This window comes from Leuresthes tenuis, unplaced genomic scaffold (assembly GCF_036924035.1).
Source record: "Leuresthes tenuis unplaced genomic scaffold, fLeuTen1.0.hap1 SCAF_8, whole genome shotgun sequence".
Taxonomy (NCBI): domain Eukaryota; kingdom Metazoa; phylum Chordata; class Actinopteri; order Atheriniformes; family Atherinopsidae; genus Leuresthes; species Leuresthes tenuis.
Genome location: NW_027325362.1, coordinates 15,432,488 through 15,450,044, shown reverse-complemented (window position 1 = coordinate 15,450,044; position 17,557 = coordinate 15,432,488). Strand labels below are relative to the sequence as shown.

Sequence of the window (17,557 nt, the reverse complement as noted above, 5' to 3'; positions counted from 1 at the left end):
GTCTTATCTTTACAGCTCCCCCCCCTCTCATGAAAATATTCCAAAGTTCAGCTGACGGTCAAGCTGATTGTACTGTGGTATATTGACAATTATCCTCCAGATAAACCCACAGTGAAATACGTCCGATTAAAAAAAAAAAAAAAACCTTTAAAATGAGTAGCGTGCCTAATAAAGCGGATTTCCTTTGTTGTATCCAAACCCGAAAGCTTAGCAGCTCCACTTTTAGCTCAGTTTTAAAGAGGAAATAGCAAAATAAAGCGACGCATTAAGACAAATGTCTTCAACAAAATGCTCTAATAAGACAGAGTGGGATGGCTGAGACAATCTGCAGATGAGCTGGTCATACAATACGCTACAGCTGCCTCGCAAAGATCATGTTTTCCTGTAAGGATGTTTGTGCAGCGCAGATGGAATAGCAATGTGTATGTAGATGATTCACTGCAACCAGATATGACCACATCTGCCTTCAGAAAGCTTTAACTGAGATCACCTCTGAGTTGTCAGCCAACATTTGACTTTAGAAGAAGTCTGAGTTGATTCACCTCTACGTCTCTTAGCATTGTGTTTATTAGTTGTTTGATAAAGGTTCTATAGTTATAAATTGACCAATAAAATAGCTGGGCCTGATGCAGAGCTTCTGCTAAATGGAAAAAAACAAAGTTCTCTGCTACGTCAGAGTCATTGACCTGCGTCTATTGGAGTGGATTTATGATTCATGGGTAAAGAAAAAATAAAGAGGAGGAAAGAAACTGGTGATTTTCAGTACATCTTGATACTTTGGGAGCGTATAACAAGAACTGCCGGCATTCCCATCACCCAGACACCGATGGAAACAGGACCCTGGTCTCCAGAGTGTCATTGGATAGTGCCGAAACGGCGAGGGTTAGCAAACGTAACGTCTCTGCAGCTCGTCCAGAACGCTCCGCCCGTTATCTTCACTAGTTGCCTACGTGTCAAAGGACAGATTTTTAAATCCTACGACTAGCACCAAATGATGTCGGGCAATTTCATGTTCCGAAGCATAACCCTTAGGTCATGTGGGACAGGTTTGGCGTTCCCAGAATCTAAAACCAAGCAAGCTGAGGCAGCTTTTACGTTCCCCGCCTGTGGAACAAACGTCCTGCATACATACCTGAGGTTTGCTGAAACCATCAGCTCCTTAACAGCAGCTTAAAACATTATTCTACGCGACTTCCTCTGAACAAGCATGTAATCAAGAACTATTATCATAATAAAATAACAGAAACTCAGAAAACTCAATTTACTTTTAATCAGCTTTGCTGTTTTGTTTTTTTTTCTCTTTAAACACTGTTCTTAAGAATTCAAGAGGGGAAAAAAAGCCTTTTTTCTTGATGCATTCTTTTATGTGCAAATCTTCACATTCATAACTGAAACATTATATGGCAAACAAACTACAGGCTATAGGACATACATTTAATGAAGTGTATATAAAACATCTGATTTCATCTTTCCTGACAAGTGTATACAAAATGTTCTGATCTTCAAACAATGCTGGAATCCACAAGTGGTAAAAAGACGCGTTTCCACCACTCGTGGTGCAATAAAACCATTACAGTGCTGACTGTATCGCATACAGAAGAAAACAGTGGGTGAAGTTCGACAGCAAGGAAACGCCTCATCCACGGAGCCGCTGCTGAGCGCGTGGATGAGACAACTTTGTGATTCCTCTAACGGCACGGTTAGCTGCCACCGCGCTGAGCTTTTCAAGTGGCCCCGTGTGGAAGAAAGTTGTAAAATCTGTCCATGTGGTACAAAAGAAAGAAGAAGAAAAAAAAACCCAAACATGTTTCTTAAAACATATCAACAAGTGAGAGATTACAAAAAAAAAAAAAAATCCATCAGTGACCTCATGCCTTATTGCGTCTGCTTCTTTTTTGCTGGTTTAATGGCAGGCATCTCCTCTTCCTCCTCCTCGTCGTCTTCCTCTTCATCAGAAAGATCAGAGTCTTCCACCTGAGAGGCTGACGAGATCAGGTAAACAACGTTAAAAAGAAAAAAAAAATCACTGGATTAAACGGTCGTTGTAGCTGGGCGGTAAAGAAATCAAAGCTGTGGCGTCTTTACATTGTCACAATATTTCATTTCAGACTGCATATTTTAAAATCAGGCCAGAAAGAGGTCAGAGTGCAAAGGGAACAAATCGCTGTGTTGTGCAAGCGGCTCGTAAACAGGAAGAGCACCCAGGCGGCTCAGAGCCATCGCGCGACAAGGCGAGTTCATGCTCGCGCTCCTTGTGGTTTGTTTGCTCGTGCAGGTAAAAATAACCTATGATAACAGTCAAAGAATATGACATTTTAAGGAGATCACGGCATGATGCAAATAATGTATTATATAGTCCTAAAAAGTTTTTTTTTTTTTTTTTTTTTTTTTTTTTTTTTAATGCCGACCGAGTGCCTAAACCCAAACCAGAAGTGATAAAGTTTAGTCTCGTTGTGTTCCTGAGCAAGGAAGACAACCTGCAAAACACAATCCATGCAAGGTAAAAACAAAGCGTTTTAGCCCCAAACATTTATAGTCTGAGCTCACGCAGGAAGCCACGCGTGTTTTTAGAAAGGTTCTTTCGTGGTGCTGTTTGAACACTCGTCATTATGCCGTTTCTCCTCAGAGGCAGTTTGTGGTTCGTTAAAGAAAACCCTTCAGAATGACGTCTGCTCTGATGCGTACGTGTTGTGGCGGATTACCCTGCTGTCGCTTGTAGTACTTGCACTTCAGAGGAAGCCATTGTGAGTAGTTAAGGATATTCAACAAAACAACTAGCAATTTGCTCTTGATATTTCCGTGAAATTCCTCTGCTGAAACGGCTCGGTTTAAAACTTTTTCAAAACGAAAAACACTTCTGTCCTAAAGCTGGGTGTTATGGCTGAAAGTTTTTTTTCTTCTTTTTGTTCATCATACTGTCACTTGACATCTGCCTCCTTCCACACTCTCATTTCTCGCATTTTAATACAACTGAATTTCTAAAAAGCCATCGTTGTTTAAACATTTTTTTTGAAGCGTGAATCAAATTTTTTCCCGTTAAGACGACTTAATCGATCCCTAGTTCTACAAAAAGTGACACGGCTTGACAAAATTACTATAAAAACGCCTTTATGCGCATCTCTATCCTGCTGCAAAGTGACAAACTTTAACTCAACTTCAACTCCAATCAGAATCCAATCTTACTTTGGAGCAAAGACAGAGGTCATGACAGTATTAAGTACTCAGGTGTACTTTCAGGCAGGCCTTTTTAACTAAAATGAATAACTCTCCTGTTGGTAAATTGCAATCTGGCCTTTTCCCCCTCTGATGCTGTTGTTCACATTAGCTCTTCACAGAAGGATGCTTTCTGCTGGAGATTGTGGCTGAGCGCCAAATGAAAGACACTGTCCGATTCAAGCTGACATTTTCTGACTGAATTTTTGAGTGCACTCGTTCAAAAATTCAATTTTCAAACATTTTGTTGAAGTTGCAGGTAAATATTTACTTTATATAAATATTTATTTTATGTGCACTGCACTCAGAGGAGCAACAAAACCCTCACGAGTAAGCTGCTAATCTCAGAGGGTCCAATCTAACATCAGTGTTCTATCAATCGCAGTGTATATGTTTAGCCAATATTAATTGTTTTAGTAATATGCCTTGTTGCTGAAGGAAAACCCAAGCGACGTCCGCACTATATCATATTTCTATCACATTCACAGACCAGTCCATACTTTCCTAATCTTAATTTGATATAAAAAAATTAAAAAAAATAAAAATAAAAAAAAGAGGTTAAAGTCAAGAGTTACCTATAAGGTGCAGGCCGCTGACAACAACTGGTCCCGTCCCAGAATTGAGCCGGATGGTCACAGGTGCTTTCAGCTCAAACTCACCCAGACTGACCTGAGAGTGAAAGTCCACAGTTACTGTACCTCACTTTTGCTCTGTCAGTCAGCACTTAGAATGCATTCATGACATTTCACATACCATGGGCAGAGTCTTAATATGAAGGCAGGCGATGGGCACTGAAATAGTCTTTCCTTGGTGGTTCATGGCTGACACCTCCACCACGTTGCTCTCCTCTTTGGCTCCTTCTCCAAGACAAATCTGCAGGAAGCACAACATTTACCCACGCTGTAGGCAGCCCGGTCCAAGCACGTGTCGTGGACTAGTGCAGTAGCAACATCACAAAATGCACACAAAGCTCTGGTTTATGGGCTGAGGGTGGCACGTCAGCTCAGAGACTCTTATGCACCACCTTTCTGCTCAAAGTGTACATACTGTTCTGAGTTCAAGAAAGTGCTCCAGGTCTTCTTCTTCGTCGCCTTGGAAAGTGTAGAAAGGTACTTTAGATGACAATTCACAGCCTAGAAGATGGAGAAAAAATATATATATCTGGATTAAAGGTGTGGCAGTAAAAAAAAAAGTGTTAGGTTTATTTTCTGTAGGTACATCAACGCATTCAGACCCACGTGTGCGCCCACAGAGCAGCACTGACAAACAGTTTAAACTGTGCTTACTGAACAGGAAGCTCTCCAACTTTGATTGGCCAGTCGGTCCGAGGTCCGAGGTTTCAACGTCAGCGAAAGACATTTTGTCCAAGGCTTCAAAGTAGCTTTTGCAGTCAGCGTTTTTAAGAGCCAAATGATTCCGCCACGAAAAACAGCCACAGAGTCGCAAACTACGAGCATGTGCTATGCGTCATCATTATGCGCCTGTGGATTTTTCTTTTTTGCCCCGCCTTTTGTTTATTTATGCTCTGCTCCGCGTGACCAACCATGGATATTTGGGCGACAAAAGAAAAAAAAAGGAGAAAAAGACTAAATAAGTTTCAATTCATACCGTACATATTTACATGCCATGTCGTCGTGTAGATCTTCTTCACTGTGTCGTAAAATTTGTACTTCCTGATGTAAAAGATGTGGAAATATAGAATAATTAAAACCCTCCTAAACTGGGAAACGTGTCAGAAATCTCACGGAAAGGAAAATTAGTACATCTGTAATGTAGCATAACAGTGTCAATTCAAAAGTAAACCGTTTTAAAGGATATACAGATATTTTAGTCCTTAGGGATGTGTTTTCAGTCAAGCTGCATCTGGGCAGCAGGTTTAATCGCTTTCTGAACAAGTCCCAAAAAGAAAAGATGGTCTAATGGCTCCACGTCTCTTAACGGTGGAAATATTTTCTTATTCTGTGCAACACAAAGGACACAAAGCAACACAGTCACTTCTTATGATTTATTAGTTTTTACGGTTATGTATCTTACATAGAAAATGTACAATGACAAACTGTCACATTGATGACCTCCTTCCCAACCCTAAACTCAAAATGAAATGTTTTCAAAATGAAGCCCTTTCTATCAGTCTTTTTGTTAAACCCAGTAAGCAGAGGAGAAAGCTTGAGCATCAACGACCTGCAAAATGAATCATTTGAAACAGTGGAATTAGCAGATCTGCTGTCAGGTCGGACGGCTGTGCGGGACAGGGGTTTAGACATTATCTTGTTTCCTTTAGAGTAGAACTGAATGCTTGCAACAGTTTGCACAAAGAAATTCAAAATAAATGCCACACTTCATGAATGACAGCGTTTACAGACTGTCAAAACACAACAGTATTATGCTCCTAGTTTTAAGCGGCATGCTTCTTCCTCTACGTTGCATCCGATTAGATGAATCTGATGTACGCCAGAGTAAATCCAACACATCTCATGCACATCATGAATGTACAGTTTTGAAACATCACACCGACAGGCAGCTACCGGAGAGCACTCCTATCAAACCTCAAAGTGCTTCTTTAAATAAGTTCTTTTAATTAAAAAAAATTAAAAAAAAAAAGAATAAAACAAACATAAAACATGTCATGAACTGAACTGAAAGGAACAAACTTCTGCTCCAGAGCTTCACAGCTGCAGCTAAACAGTATGGGAACAGTCGACGGAGGCTCAACTTAGAAGCTAAAATTACATGTTAACCGTTAACAAATCAGGTCTTCAATCAGTGGTTATGAATAATTCACTTTTACAACAGTGGGAGGCTAAGATGCTAAGTATTCATAATCTTTAAAACGATACAATAGTTGCAAATATTTAAAAAAAACAAAAAAAAACAAGAAAACCTTTAAATAGCAGATCAGAATATTTTGGTCCCACTGGTAATGCTATTAGGAAGTGTTGATTTGAGCTTTCATTCTTTCAAAGTGTAACAAACCAAAATTGACATTTGAACTACTCAACAAACTTATGAAAGATAAAAAGTTTCAATAATAGTACAGCTGTAATTTTACATCACTTATAATAGAATACGAGCTTTCAGTCAGTCAGCTTAGGTTAACTGAAGGATTTCTGTGCTTGAGTCGGGCCAAACTGGTGGACGTGATCGTCGGCGTCGGGCTACGTTTCTGGAATTTGAGCAATGGCGAGCCAAATGTACAAAACTGCTCGCCGTTACTTGCGACTAACTGACACGTACTAGAAAGCCTCGGTATCAACCGAAAATCAAAAGGCAAAAGAACCAAGAAGGCAATAGCTGCAGGGGAAACAAGCAAAAACAAACACTTCTGCTGTTTTGTTTTGTTTTTTTTGTTGCTTTTTTTCCTTTTTAAAAGAAAAGTCTGTAAACGTGTAGAAGCTTTTTTCTGTTGCTGTCCAAATGTCTACAACTACTTCAACAGAAACTCAGAGAAACTCCTGGGAAACTCTCATCAACAGTTTTTCTTTGGCAATCTGTTGCGACGTTCTGCTCAGGGTTTCACAAACCTCCCGTGGTTGAGCTGTCCACCCTTCGTGTGTGTGTGTGTGTGTGTGTGGACTCAGTATTTCACATCAAACTTCCCAGAAACACGCCACTTAGAAGGCGTCTATCACCAAGTTTGTGGCGGAGCCACTGAACATACTGCCAACATGACGCTGAAAGGCTCACATAGCACCTCACATTCTGTATGATCATCTCCAACTCACGATGTCGATAGACATCATTTCAACGCAACGTGAGGATAAGAAGACACTTTCTGAGATAAAGGCCCCCCCCACCCACTCTCTATGCTCAGCACTGCAGCCAAATTGAGATACAGACACTGTGTTAGGGTAGGGAGTATTATCCCCATAACGGATCCTGGATATAATCAGAAAAAAGGCTTATAGAGGCAGCTCTTTCTTCTGCCTGGAGGTACACGAGTAGTGGGCCCTAGAAATAAATGTTTCATGTCACATACAAGTGCCACACTTGCATGTTACTGACTGGAGTGACGATGGATCGCTCTCTGGATGTTCCAGCGCTGGATCGGCCAAATCCAACTGAGTTCTAACATTTAAGGGCAGCACAGGTAATTTGTGTCCGACTGCTGTGCTGCTTTACACAAATCCTAAAAAGAAGATCTCCCAGGCGAGTGTAGATGGTAACGTAGTATAAAATCATCGTGAAAGTTTCCCCTCGTGAGGGTAGAGCACATTTTTAAGTTGTGTTGACTTGCTCTTGCTCTGTCTGTGACTTTATCAGTGGCTTCTCAAAGGCTGCGTCCCATAATGATGACATCTTTGGGAAAGCCCTCCATTTTGGCCACTTCAAAGCATCCCAGCTTACTGTAGAAGTCCAGCATTCGCTTATCAGTCTGACGAACTTTACAGAATGCACCACGGGATCCTAAAATGAAACGCACAACAGAGTCGGATCAAAAAGAGGCCGCTTATTCCAGAAGATTCAATTCCATAATTATGTTAAAGGATGAACTTGATAAAAACTCAACACAGACTTGTTATTAACTCATTTATTCATATTATTATATTGAGGTCTGCTGTTTTAAACTGTACAAAACAATTGGCAATCCAAGTCTAGAGTTGGAGGACACCTACCATTGGCCTTAAGGGAAGATAAAAGACACCCCATCATGCTCTTGGCCACACTGGGGTCGGTGACATTGGCATGAATGTCAACCTTGATGAGAGAGGGGAAGTTGGACAGGAAAGATTCTGGAAGACCCTCCTCTTCTTCATGGAAACTCAGCATAATCTTCTATAAGGATGAAAAGCAGAATGTATCGTCAATTCAACAACAGGAGAGTACGAAAGCCACATGGATGCTGTGATGGATTAAGGTCATACCTCTGCCTCTGTGAGGTCCTTTTCACCATCTGGTTTGTGGTACTTCTCCTGCATGAAGGGAAGCCAGTTCAACTTGCTGTTCTTGATGAAGGGTTTAACATCTACAGTCCCAAGAGCATAACCGCAGATCCCCTCATCATCCTCCAGCACAAAACCATAGTCTGAGCTCAGTGTCAGGAGTCCTCCTACCAACCTGTGAACAAACAGCAAGGATTTAGCGAGTCATCAGGACGTGAAGCGCTGGGGTCAAAAAAGTGTTTGGGCTTCAGTTGGAGCCGACTGGGAACAAATACACCTCAACGTTTTACCTGTCTCCGATGAGGTCAGGATCCTCCTCAGGCAATGGCTCATCCTCCATTCCTTCGCTGTACATTTCTTTGCATATTTTATAAACTGCAGCCTGCGACAGAGGCAGATACAGCGGTTATTATTGCAGTGGATGAACAGCTTGAGTTCTTAGGACACATAAAACCAAAGCTGAGACAACATAAATAAAAACCAGAAAATGACCCATCAGAGTACTTATATATACTGGAAGCCGATTTTAATTTCAGTTTGAGTATTCAACGCACACATGAGATAAGCATTGTGGGCACGTGAAGCTTAAATTGGGTTACTTCCTCTGGGAATACCAACATCTGCTTACAACCATTTCTGAAAGCCTATATTCAAATATACACCATCAGATCAGAGAATCTGCACTTTAACTGTTGAGTGAACGACTTTTGTTCTTGTAGGAATAAAATGGACAGGGAAGCCACCTAAGTATCTTACCTCATCTTTGGGAAAGTATGGCCTTATGGTATAGATTTTGGATGTTGGCAAAGAAGGTGGAGGCTGGTAGAAAAGGTCGTTTGCTCCATCTATTGGCAACAACCTCTGTGGGTATCAAAACAAACAAATTTAGTTTCACCAGCAAGAATGTGGCGTGCTGCTCTGGCTGATTGCCTGACTAAGTTGAGCCACTATCAACTCAAAAGGAACAACATCAACTACAGCAAAAGGCTTGGAGACTAATGCCGTTAAAAAAAAACCAAAAAAAAACCCAACAACATTTACTTTTAAATGTGTTCCTTCTTGATCTGACAGTGGACAACAATAGCAAACATCACATCTTCCACAAGGAACGTAGCACAACAATCATGTAACACGCTGCTTTTACAAACATCATAAAACAAGGGTTGCATTTTGGTCTGACTAAGGTTTTACTGGCTGAAGGAGATGCTCCTTTCCCTTTAATACAGCATCGCAATAATTCGCAGCGCAGGACCCTCCTGTTGACAAAAATAATGATGCTAGCGCAGAAATACAGAGAGAACTCCAGGAAAAAAACCAAAGGCAAATCAAATGCGAGCCGAGTTACTCAATAGCATATCAGGTGCTAATGTGGGTCTTGGCTGCAAACAATACTCTAGACTGGACAGGTCTGTTTCGTCATGGAGTTTTCCCATTGCATACATGCTTGCGTTCTCGCCGGCGCTGCGATGCTTGCGCGTGCGCTCGCAAAGGGGCTGGCGTGGCAATTTATGCGCTTCCTGCAAAGAAATGAGATGTCATGAAAATAAAACCTAGCCATGCTCGCTTGCGCCGCATGCGCCTGGGAAAAGCAGCATCTCCTTGACCAGTTGCTGAAAGAAACTAACATGAATTGGTCAGAAAACGCCATGCCAAACTTGGGCTGCAGGCTCGTTTGTCTGGAAGCATTTCAGACCAGCCATTCCTCTCAAACAGTCTGAAAAATCTTCCAGGTTCGACACAAGGACTCAACCCTCCTTGGAGAACAAGTGAAAGGGACGAAATCTAGACTGATGCAAAGACTGGCCGGCTAAAAATCAGCTCACCTTCGACAGACCAAACCCCTTAATACCTTTTGCACATTTACCATAGTCTTCTTTTTTCACAGCACTCTTTTTTTTTTTTTTAACCATTTGGTTGCTGTTATTTCAGTGCATTAGGTACCTGGAACTCTCCTGCTAGACCTCCCCTAAAGGCCCAGGGCTCTTGGTCTCCTCTAAGGAACTGTGCTGAGGACTGACTACGACACCCTGTTAGGAGCAGAGCCAAGCGGACATTGTTACCACAGGAAGGGGCTCTCTGATACAGATGAAGGAAGTGGGGAGATGGGAATGAAGGGGGCAATATGTATCTAATAGCAGTATTAAAAAAAAAAAAAATTTAAAAATGTTCTTTTAATCATTAAACATTAAAAAAGGACCTGATGTGGAATAAATAAATTATACTCATAAGAAAAATGTCATAATAAAATGGGGCTCAGGCACCTAAATCTCTTGCTTGGGGGATTCAGATGCAAGTCTGAAATTATGTTGTTTTTTTTTTTTTTTTAAACCAGCTGTGCACGTTCTTTAGATTCTGAATTAAGACAACATTAAACAGCTCTATTTAGCATGGTCTGCTGCTCTTGTATAAGATAGCTTGCAGTTATTACATCCCTGGTACTTCAGGAAGGATAGTACTAAATAAAAGGGGAGAAAAATGGATGGACTTCATCAAAATCCGTGCCGTCTATGGACCACAACAGAAAGCTTTAGCTGCCATCACCCCACCGATCTCAGCACCCCGCGTGAAGTCACATTCTCCCCTTATCTGCCTTGTCACATGACGGGGGAGCACGAGTCGTTAAAGACCAGGGCGACAGAACGAGAGGTAGTGTGCACACTGTCCGAGTTAAAGGGCCCCTCAGCTCACTAGTAAAAGCTCCAGTAAAGACAAACCGCAGATGAAACACTACAGGAAAAAAAAACACCTAAAGAGCAGCATACTAAAGCACGCAGGGCTCTTACAGTTCGTGTAAAACAGCTTTGCTGCAAACAAAGTCAACCCTGGTTGACGAGAAGCCCTGTCATGTGACCAGACAAATGCGGCGCGCGTGCAGGGCACCAAACCCTGCTTTACATATTAAAAAAAAATAATATAGATCTAAAAAATTCCTTTGAAGAGCTAACAACACAGCATGCAGATGCACCCACATGAAGGAACCGTGAAGCTGGCTATCCAAATTTAAAACCTCAGCATGGGACAAAGACTGATCTCAGTTTGTTTAACTATCTGAATCATTTATTCAGACTCGACTGACTTCACATAATGATTAGAATACAGGAAAGCGTGAGCCCGAGTTCTGTACGTGAGCTCATAACGACCATAAACATTCCTAAGGGGGATGAATTTCACACAGCGTGGTTAAATTTCAAAGCCAAGCATAAGCTCCTCTGGGTAGGTGCATCAGGCTGGTCTGAGCCATTTCTAGTAGCCTACTGACAGAAACAAAAACGAGTTAGAGAGATGCTGCCAAAGAGAAATTTTGGTGTTAACACTTGGAATACAACCCAAATCGCTGCGCAAGATGTGACTTCATCCGGAGGGCTGCTTCCTCTCATCAAATTCAGATTTTTTTTTTTTACATTTAAGGATTTGGTTTAAGAAAATGTCTTTTGCAAAGATCAATTTTAAAACACAAACAAAAGAAAGACGCCTGCACTATGAATACAGCGGCCACTGTCGATCCAATAGCAGTAGAAACTTTAGATTGGACTGTGGATTCTTCCATCTGTACATAGTGAAGGGAGAAAACAGTAGAAAATAGTTATTAGTAAGTGTTCTCAGTACAATAACTAGGGAGGTTATGACTAAGTGCCGGCTGCAAAGCTTCTACAAAATGGAAAATGGAGGGCTGGTGAAAAGAAGAACTTGCACCTAGCAGCAGTGCTTTTGATACTCTGCAGTAATTGGGAGGAATATCAAAATTACAACTGGAGCACTGGCTTCCACAGTGATGCTGGAGTGTTTAAGCCTGTTGGGGAATGTTTGATGTGGGTTGCCAGCGTGGGTATGCTGCCTGCTGTGTACTACTGTGGGCCGAGACCTCAGCATTACCATAAAGCTGGACAGAAACCTGTGAATGAAACCGGGTTACAGGGAGTAACCTACAGGCCATGCTGGTGCTTCAGAGTAATCAAAGCAGGACTCCAAAAAGATGGAGACGTTATCCCAACAATGTACGTCACTCAAACTGCATCACAGTGCACCATCTGAAAGAAATGTGATGCCACAGAGGCAGAGGAGGACAGAAAGGCTATCATGTCTCTCATAAGGAGATGACATCACTCTGATACAGATTGAGCGAATGATTTGGAGGGTTAAAAAGAAAATAATCTCCCTTGTCTCATTACTCAATGAGGCAACTGTTCCTTAATATTTTCAAACACTTCAAGGTAAAACAATTCAGATATTTCCGAGTCATTGTTTATGCACCAGAATGGCCTTCTACAGTCAACTTGCTCTCCAAGCTCGCGTGCGCGCTAGGGCATGGAGGGGAGGGAGGGGGGGGATGGGGGCTTCCCACTGGTGCCCATCCCCACAGACGGAGAAATGGAAGCAAGTGTGTCTGTGAGGTAATGTTAACTGGATACACAGCAAGCAGCAGTAACCCTGCTGGGGCATTTTCCACAGAGACCCAGTTTAGGCATATCAATATGGAGCAGCTTGTTACAGGATAAATAGGCAGGATACTAGCAGTGCAAGCGGCATTCAGTCTGATGAAAAAAAAAAAAAGAAAACAATCTTCATGTGCGAAACGAGCAATTCAGAGGATCTGAACTATTGAGAAGTGAGGCATTTGGCTTAACCTGTGCTAAGCACCTGCCATCTCTTAAAATTGGTGGAATTAGCTGCAAATTCTCACCATGTGTACAGGTGAAACCCATAATCTCTTGAAACCATACTGCTGCAAGTCTTTAATTAGAAAAATTATCACCTGTCAAGCAGACTGAAAAAACTACTAAGCTCTGAACTACAGAAAAATCCATGCAGCCAGATAATTACTCCTCTTTGTTCAATATAATCTATTTTTTTTTATTATTATAACTGTTCAGTTATCCGTATGAAAATGGATCCCTGAGAATAACAAAAGTGGGATTTACCAGACTTGATGCTAAGCTAGTCTTTTCTAAGAATAAGTGCCCCGTGGTTCCCTTCATACATACCTAGCCACTGGACAAAAGACTTGACCATAGAAATGATGCTCTTGATGTCCCAAATGTAAGGATAAAGGTCATAAAGGATGGTGCGGTTGGCTGTATTAGACAGCCGTGTGAACATGTGGATGACTGAGCAGCACATGTCCTCAAACTTCTCCGCTCGCAGCTGCCACTCTGCAACCTGAATGCAACACAGGGAAGAGACGCATTCTTAAAAACGAAAATATTCCCATTTGTCCACGTAGAAAAAGCTTTGGTTTTGTTTAATTCAAATGCCTGTGTAAGCCATGACAATGCTGATGACATCATTTCCTTGTTTACACCTGTGCTTTTCCACTGTGACATGTCAAAATGTTATCTAAGACAAAAGCAGATAGCTTCATACGGGAAACTGTTGTTTAATGGCTCAACAATCACTGTGCAAAAAAAGCTCCATTTACAATCACAACCACACCACCCAATGGCCAGTAATGGTAGTGCACATCCACCATTTTGCTTTCAGCTCCATCACTGGCTGGTTCACTTAACATTGTACTAGTTTCCAACCATTAGCTCACCTTTTCGCTTTCCTTCCTTTTGCAGTTGACACTGACAACACTGCTGTTGGCTCTCAGCCAGTTGAACTCCTTTAACATTTGCACCGCCTTGGGTCCATGTTCATAAGGCAGATAGAAGAGCTCTGCCAGCAGGCACAGGTCTTCCAGTGAAAGGGGCTCTGCTGTGAACAGCAGCTTCTCGTCAGGTCCAGGTACAAACACATCCTGAAGAGACGCATTGGCAAAAAAGGTGACCAAAAAGCTCATTTTAAAAGAGATTTTATCTTGTAAAAATGTAAAAGGTAAAGAAAAAAACTCACATATGTTAGCGATACCTGTTTCAGCTGGTCATCCGTCTGCATGGGGGCAATATCACTTCCAGAGTCCTCTTGGATTGACTCCTCAGGAGACTTGGACTCTGCCAGACTCTCCTTGTCTGTGTCCATAGGCCTTAGGTCCTCTGACATTTTGTCAGCCAGGATGGGACCAACATGCTTCTCCTCTGGATCAGCTTCTGCTTCTGGCTCAGGCTCATCCTGCTTCTCAACCACCATCTCCATGGGCTCCTCATCGGAATCCTTCTTTTCAACATCCACCTGAGCAAGAAAAGAATTAAAAATGGATTCTCATTAATTGACAAAGATCTGCGTCATTTTAAACCAAATAAAAGAAAAACAAAATTGGCCAAGAACTTGATCAGTGATGGGGGGGTTGATGTGTGTGCATAAATACAGGCATTGTAGTAATAATCAGTTACTTGCAGTCAGTTAAGCCATTAAATCCCAAATGCCATTTTCTTTTGGGTCATTAAAAGGCTACGACTATGTGTCATGGCAACAATAAACCTCACCTCCTCTTCCTCCTGAGGTGTTTTTGGCAAAGGGAGTGGGAGAGGATCCAGGCAGAGAGCGGGTATTGCTGGGGACATGATGGGCTGCTGGAACACGGTTGTGACTGATGTGGAGGAGCAAAGAGAGGGAGCAGCCATAGAGGATACGTCGATGACTGTGCTTTTGGCACCACTTTGAGGCACCTGTCGACCTGAAGAAGCAGCGCGTCACTGCAGTGTGCTCTGAATATTGACAGCGTTTTTCCACTGACATGCCCATAAAACATATCCCTATACAAATGTAATGCTGAGATTTCTCTTACTGTTGTACTGGTGAGGCACGCCAAATTCTCCGAGCCATTCGGCAAGAGCCAGTTTTAGAGCTAGCTGTGGGCTGTAGAGCATGTCTGTCTCCAGCTCTTCGTCACTGCCTTCATTCTCCAACTTGATTTGGATGGACACGGTGCTGTCCTCGCCATCAGCTGAAAGGAGGCAAGATAATTAAACAAATACACAAAGGCCCACTGATAAATGGCCTAACTCCAACAAGAGTGTAATCTCATACAGAGATAAATTATACAAAGATCAACACATGACTGATTCGGATCATACTTACTCATGACCACATCTTTGCGAACCCCATTCATGTTTGACTTGTACCAGGTGGCCAACGTGTGGATTGCGACAAAGTTCGATTCAAACTCGCAGTTTGGATTGGTGAGAACCCCCTTCAGTCTGGGGATGAGCTCTGTGGAGCGACCCTTGTAAGGACCAAGGAAAAGTCTCTTCTGGTCATAATCATTGGCATGAATATTGTCCCAGATCACAGGAGCTCTTCTTAGGATTTTTGACACCTCTTCAATAGACTCCACTGAGATGTCTTTGGACACCACTTTGGGGCCTACAGAAACACAGAATACGCTATTTAACAGTTTGATTGAGGATTTTGACATGTATGGGCGTATGCTTACTGACTGGAAACCTTTAGACTTGCCTGTCCACAGCACTTCAATGCCAGGCAGTAGTTTTTCTCCTACTGTGTGGAGGTAGGGGGACTGAGAGACATTTGGGTAGCAGAATGTTCCACAGTACTCTGTAATTCAAGGGAGAAGGGGAGGGGGGGAGCAATGAATAAATGAGCAGATAAGACAAATGTGTGAAATTGGAAGAAAAAAAAAAATCTGACAAATTCAGACAAAGAATGAAGGTACCTGTGGGACAGAAGAGGAAAGTTTCAGGCTCTCCCAGGTACTGGTAGATTTCGTTGGTAATGGAAACCTGAGCATGTGCAAAAGAACTGAATACTTCCTTGTCGGCAGGGCACATATTGTGGTCAATATCGTCAAAAAGTAAGGCAAATGACTTGCAGCCGAAATGAGTAACCTGAAAGAGGAAGAGAGGAGTCACATACCAAATGGATCAAAAATAGCTAAATATTAACTTAGAATCGTACGTCAAAGGTTAAAAACACTATTACACAAAATGCTGCTATACCTGATCAAGTTTCCTCTTTAGTGCCGACACCTCTTTTTGATTGGAGAAGGTGATGTCTAATCCAGGGGAAATGGCATAGATGAACTCTATTCCGTGCTCCTTGGCAGCACCGATTAAAGTCATGAGTTGCTCTACAAGACAGGTTGGATGAAAAAGGAAAAGAAAACATCCATTGGTGCTGTGCCTTTATGAGAATCTATCTGAGAAATTAAAGCTGTATTTAGTGACAAGTATAGTTATTTTCCCCTGCCCCAGGACAGCTTATCTCCAAAATCTATTCGTAGTCACCTGCTTCTTCAACCGAATACAGTTCTCTCCAGAACATTCTGTGTTTGTAGTCATCTTTGGGCGCATAAAGATATGTGCTCAGTCCCCATTTCTGCTGCCTGTGAAGTTCAGTGTTGTACAATCTCAGTATCACAAGCCAAACCATCCTCCAATAGGCTTATCAACAAAGAGTTGAAAATTACACAAATTACCTTCTGAATAACTCTTTCCTCTGTTCCATTGTCCATGGGCGTCCATAAAAGCCTACAAGAGAAAACAACACATTCAGTTTCCATGCAGGCTGCAGTGCTGCATCTGCCTTACGTATAGACCAGCTTGGCTGTATATTAAATGTGTATTAGAGACGTTTTTCCCCTCAGCCAAATAGCACAGCACAGTATACACATCATAACCGAAAACATACGAAAGCATATTCCAATTCATATTATTATTTTGAAGATAACTGAAATGCAATATAGCCATCAGACGGTTTTTACTACAAATACAGCGATAGCACCCCCATCCCCCTTCCCCTTTCATCACACACAGGACTAAGGTGCTGCAGCATTTCTACACCCTGCTGGTGCCTGTTCACGGGAGCAACTGTGTCATACATTATACGTATATATTAATTCGACATTACCTTCCACAACCCCACTAATGAATTTCCGGTGTCCCGTCGATTCGACAATGATGCCGGAGTCCTCCACTGGGGCCGGGGCCTCCACACAAGCCTCTCCAGAGACTGGGCTGGGGCTCTGCTCAACGTCTAATGGCGGAGTCTCCAACGCCTTGTCCTTTTGAACCATTGTTTACTATTTTCCTATTTCCAGTCACAAAAACTCTGCAGATTCTGGAGTGCATGGGAATATTATTAAATGTAGGTTTAGCTGGGAAATCTATCCAGCGAAGCCGGGGTGAGTGGGGGGGCAAGTCGCGTCACTCTCCGTCTAGCGTTGACTAGCGTACGGTTTTAGCAAATCCGTATTTTTCGAAAATTCAGTCAAGGATCTAATTAACATCAACAAAAATGCTACAGGGTGGTAAACTACACCATATATATTTGATTAATACGTGAAGAAAATCAATAAGCTCGCCTGCTTATGTCCGACCATTCCCTTCTCTTTATGGTAAATTTAACCTACTTTTCGATGGTTCTTCCTGTTTACACGGAGTGCGCATGCTCATAGAACCGGCTCAAACCAGTTAGAACTGGATGAACGTGACAAAACATCAAAGATTTCACCAGCCACGAAGATAGTTGACATTTCTGTTCCATAACTCTCGATATAATAGGAAATAACTTTGTTAAACGATCTTATTTTGATTTTATTTGGCTTCCACTGACGGATGAACTTTATA

General features: G+C 42.1%; 2 protein-coding genes across 3 annotated transcripts; both read right to left on the bottom strand.

The window, feature by feature from the left end:
• Positions 1–1,294: 1,294 nt before the first annotated feature.
• On the bottom strand, positions 1,295–4,672 carry npm3 (nucleophosmin/nucleoplasmin, 3). The gene is made up of 5 exons (XM_072390375.1): positions 4,500–4,672; positions 4,261–4,346; positions 3,967–4,086; positions 3,789–3,882; positions 1,295–1,982 (listed from the first exon to the last, which is right to left on the bottom strand). Exons 1-5 carry the CDS (start codon positions 4,570–4,572, stop codon positions 1,876–1,878), a joined length of 480 nt encoding a protein of 159 aa, XP_072246476.1. The 5' UTR covers positions 4,573–4,672; the 3' UTR covers positions 1,295–1,875.
• A 532-nt stretch (positions 4,673–5,204) lies between these two features.
• Positions 5,205–17,367, bottom strand: oga (O-GlcNAcase). 2 transcript variants are annotated; one of them, XM_072391031.1, is made up of 18 exons: positions 16,839–17,367; positions 16,408–16,459; positions 16,217–16,314; positions 15,929–16,059; positions 15,646–15,817; positions 15,429–15,527; positions 15,051–15,335; positions 14,758–14,916; positions 14,456–14,646; positions 13,926–14,201; positions 13,627–13,830; positions 13,076–13,250; positions 10,035–10,120; positions 8,850–8,954; positions 8,384–8,475; positions 8,076–8,268; positions 7,827–7,986; positions 5,205–7,617 (listed from the first exon to the last, which is right to left on the bottom strand). In XM_072391031.1, exons 1-18 carry the CDS (start codon positions 17,002–17,004, stop codon positions 7,481–7,483), a joined length of 2,781 nt encoding a protein of 926 aa, XP_072247132.1. In that variant the 5' UTR covers positions 17,005–17,367; the 3' UTR covers positions 5,205–7,480. The 2 variants fall into 2 exon arrangements, with proteins under 2 accessions (XP_072247132.1, XP_072247133.1); XM_072391032.1 differs by having other exon boundaries at positions 13,941–14,201.
• Between the last annotated feature and the right edge of the window lie 190 nt (positions 17,368–17,557).

Excerpts from the sequence above, each read along its gene's own strand:
- npm3 (XM_072390375.1), bottom strand. The coding sequence starts at position 4,572 with ATGTCTTTCGCTGACGTTGAAACCTCGGACCTCGGACCGACTGGCCAA. Across the intron at positions 4,087-4,260 it reads ACTTTCTTGAACTCAGAACA|ATTTGTCTTGGAGAAGGAGC; the intron begins GTATGTACACTT and ends TGCTTCCTGCAG. Across the intron at positions 3,883-3,966 it reads ATATTAAGACTCTGCCCATG|GTCAGTCTGGGTGAGTTTGA; the intron begins GTATGTGAAATG and ends TTTCACTCTCAG.
- oga (XM_072391031.1), bottom strand. The coding sequence starts at position 17,004 with ATGGTTCAAAAGGACAAGGCGTTGGAGACTCCGCCATTAGACGTTGAG. Across the intron at positions 16,315-16,407 it reads AGGAAAGAGTTATTCAGAAG|GCAGCAGAAATGGGGACTGA; the intron begins GTAATTTGTGTA and ends TGAACTTCACAG. Across the intron at positions 13,251-13,626 it reads AAAGGAAGGAAAGCGAAAAG|GTTGCAGAGTGGCAGCTGCG; the intron begins GTGAGCTAATGG and ends TGTTGCATTCAG.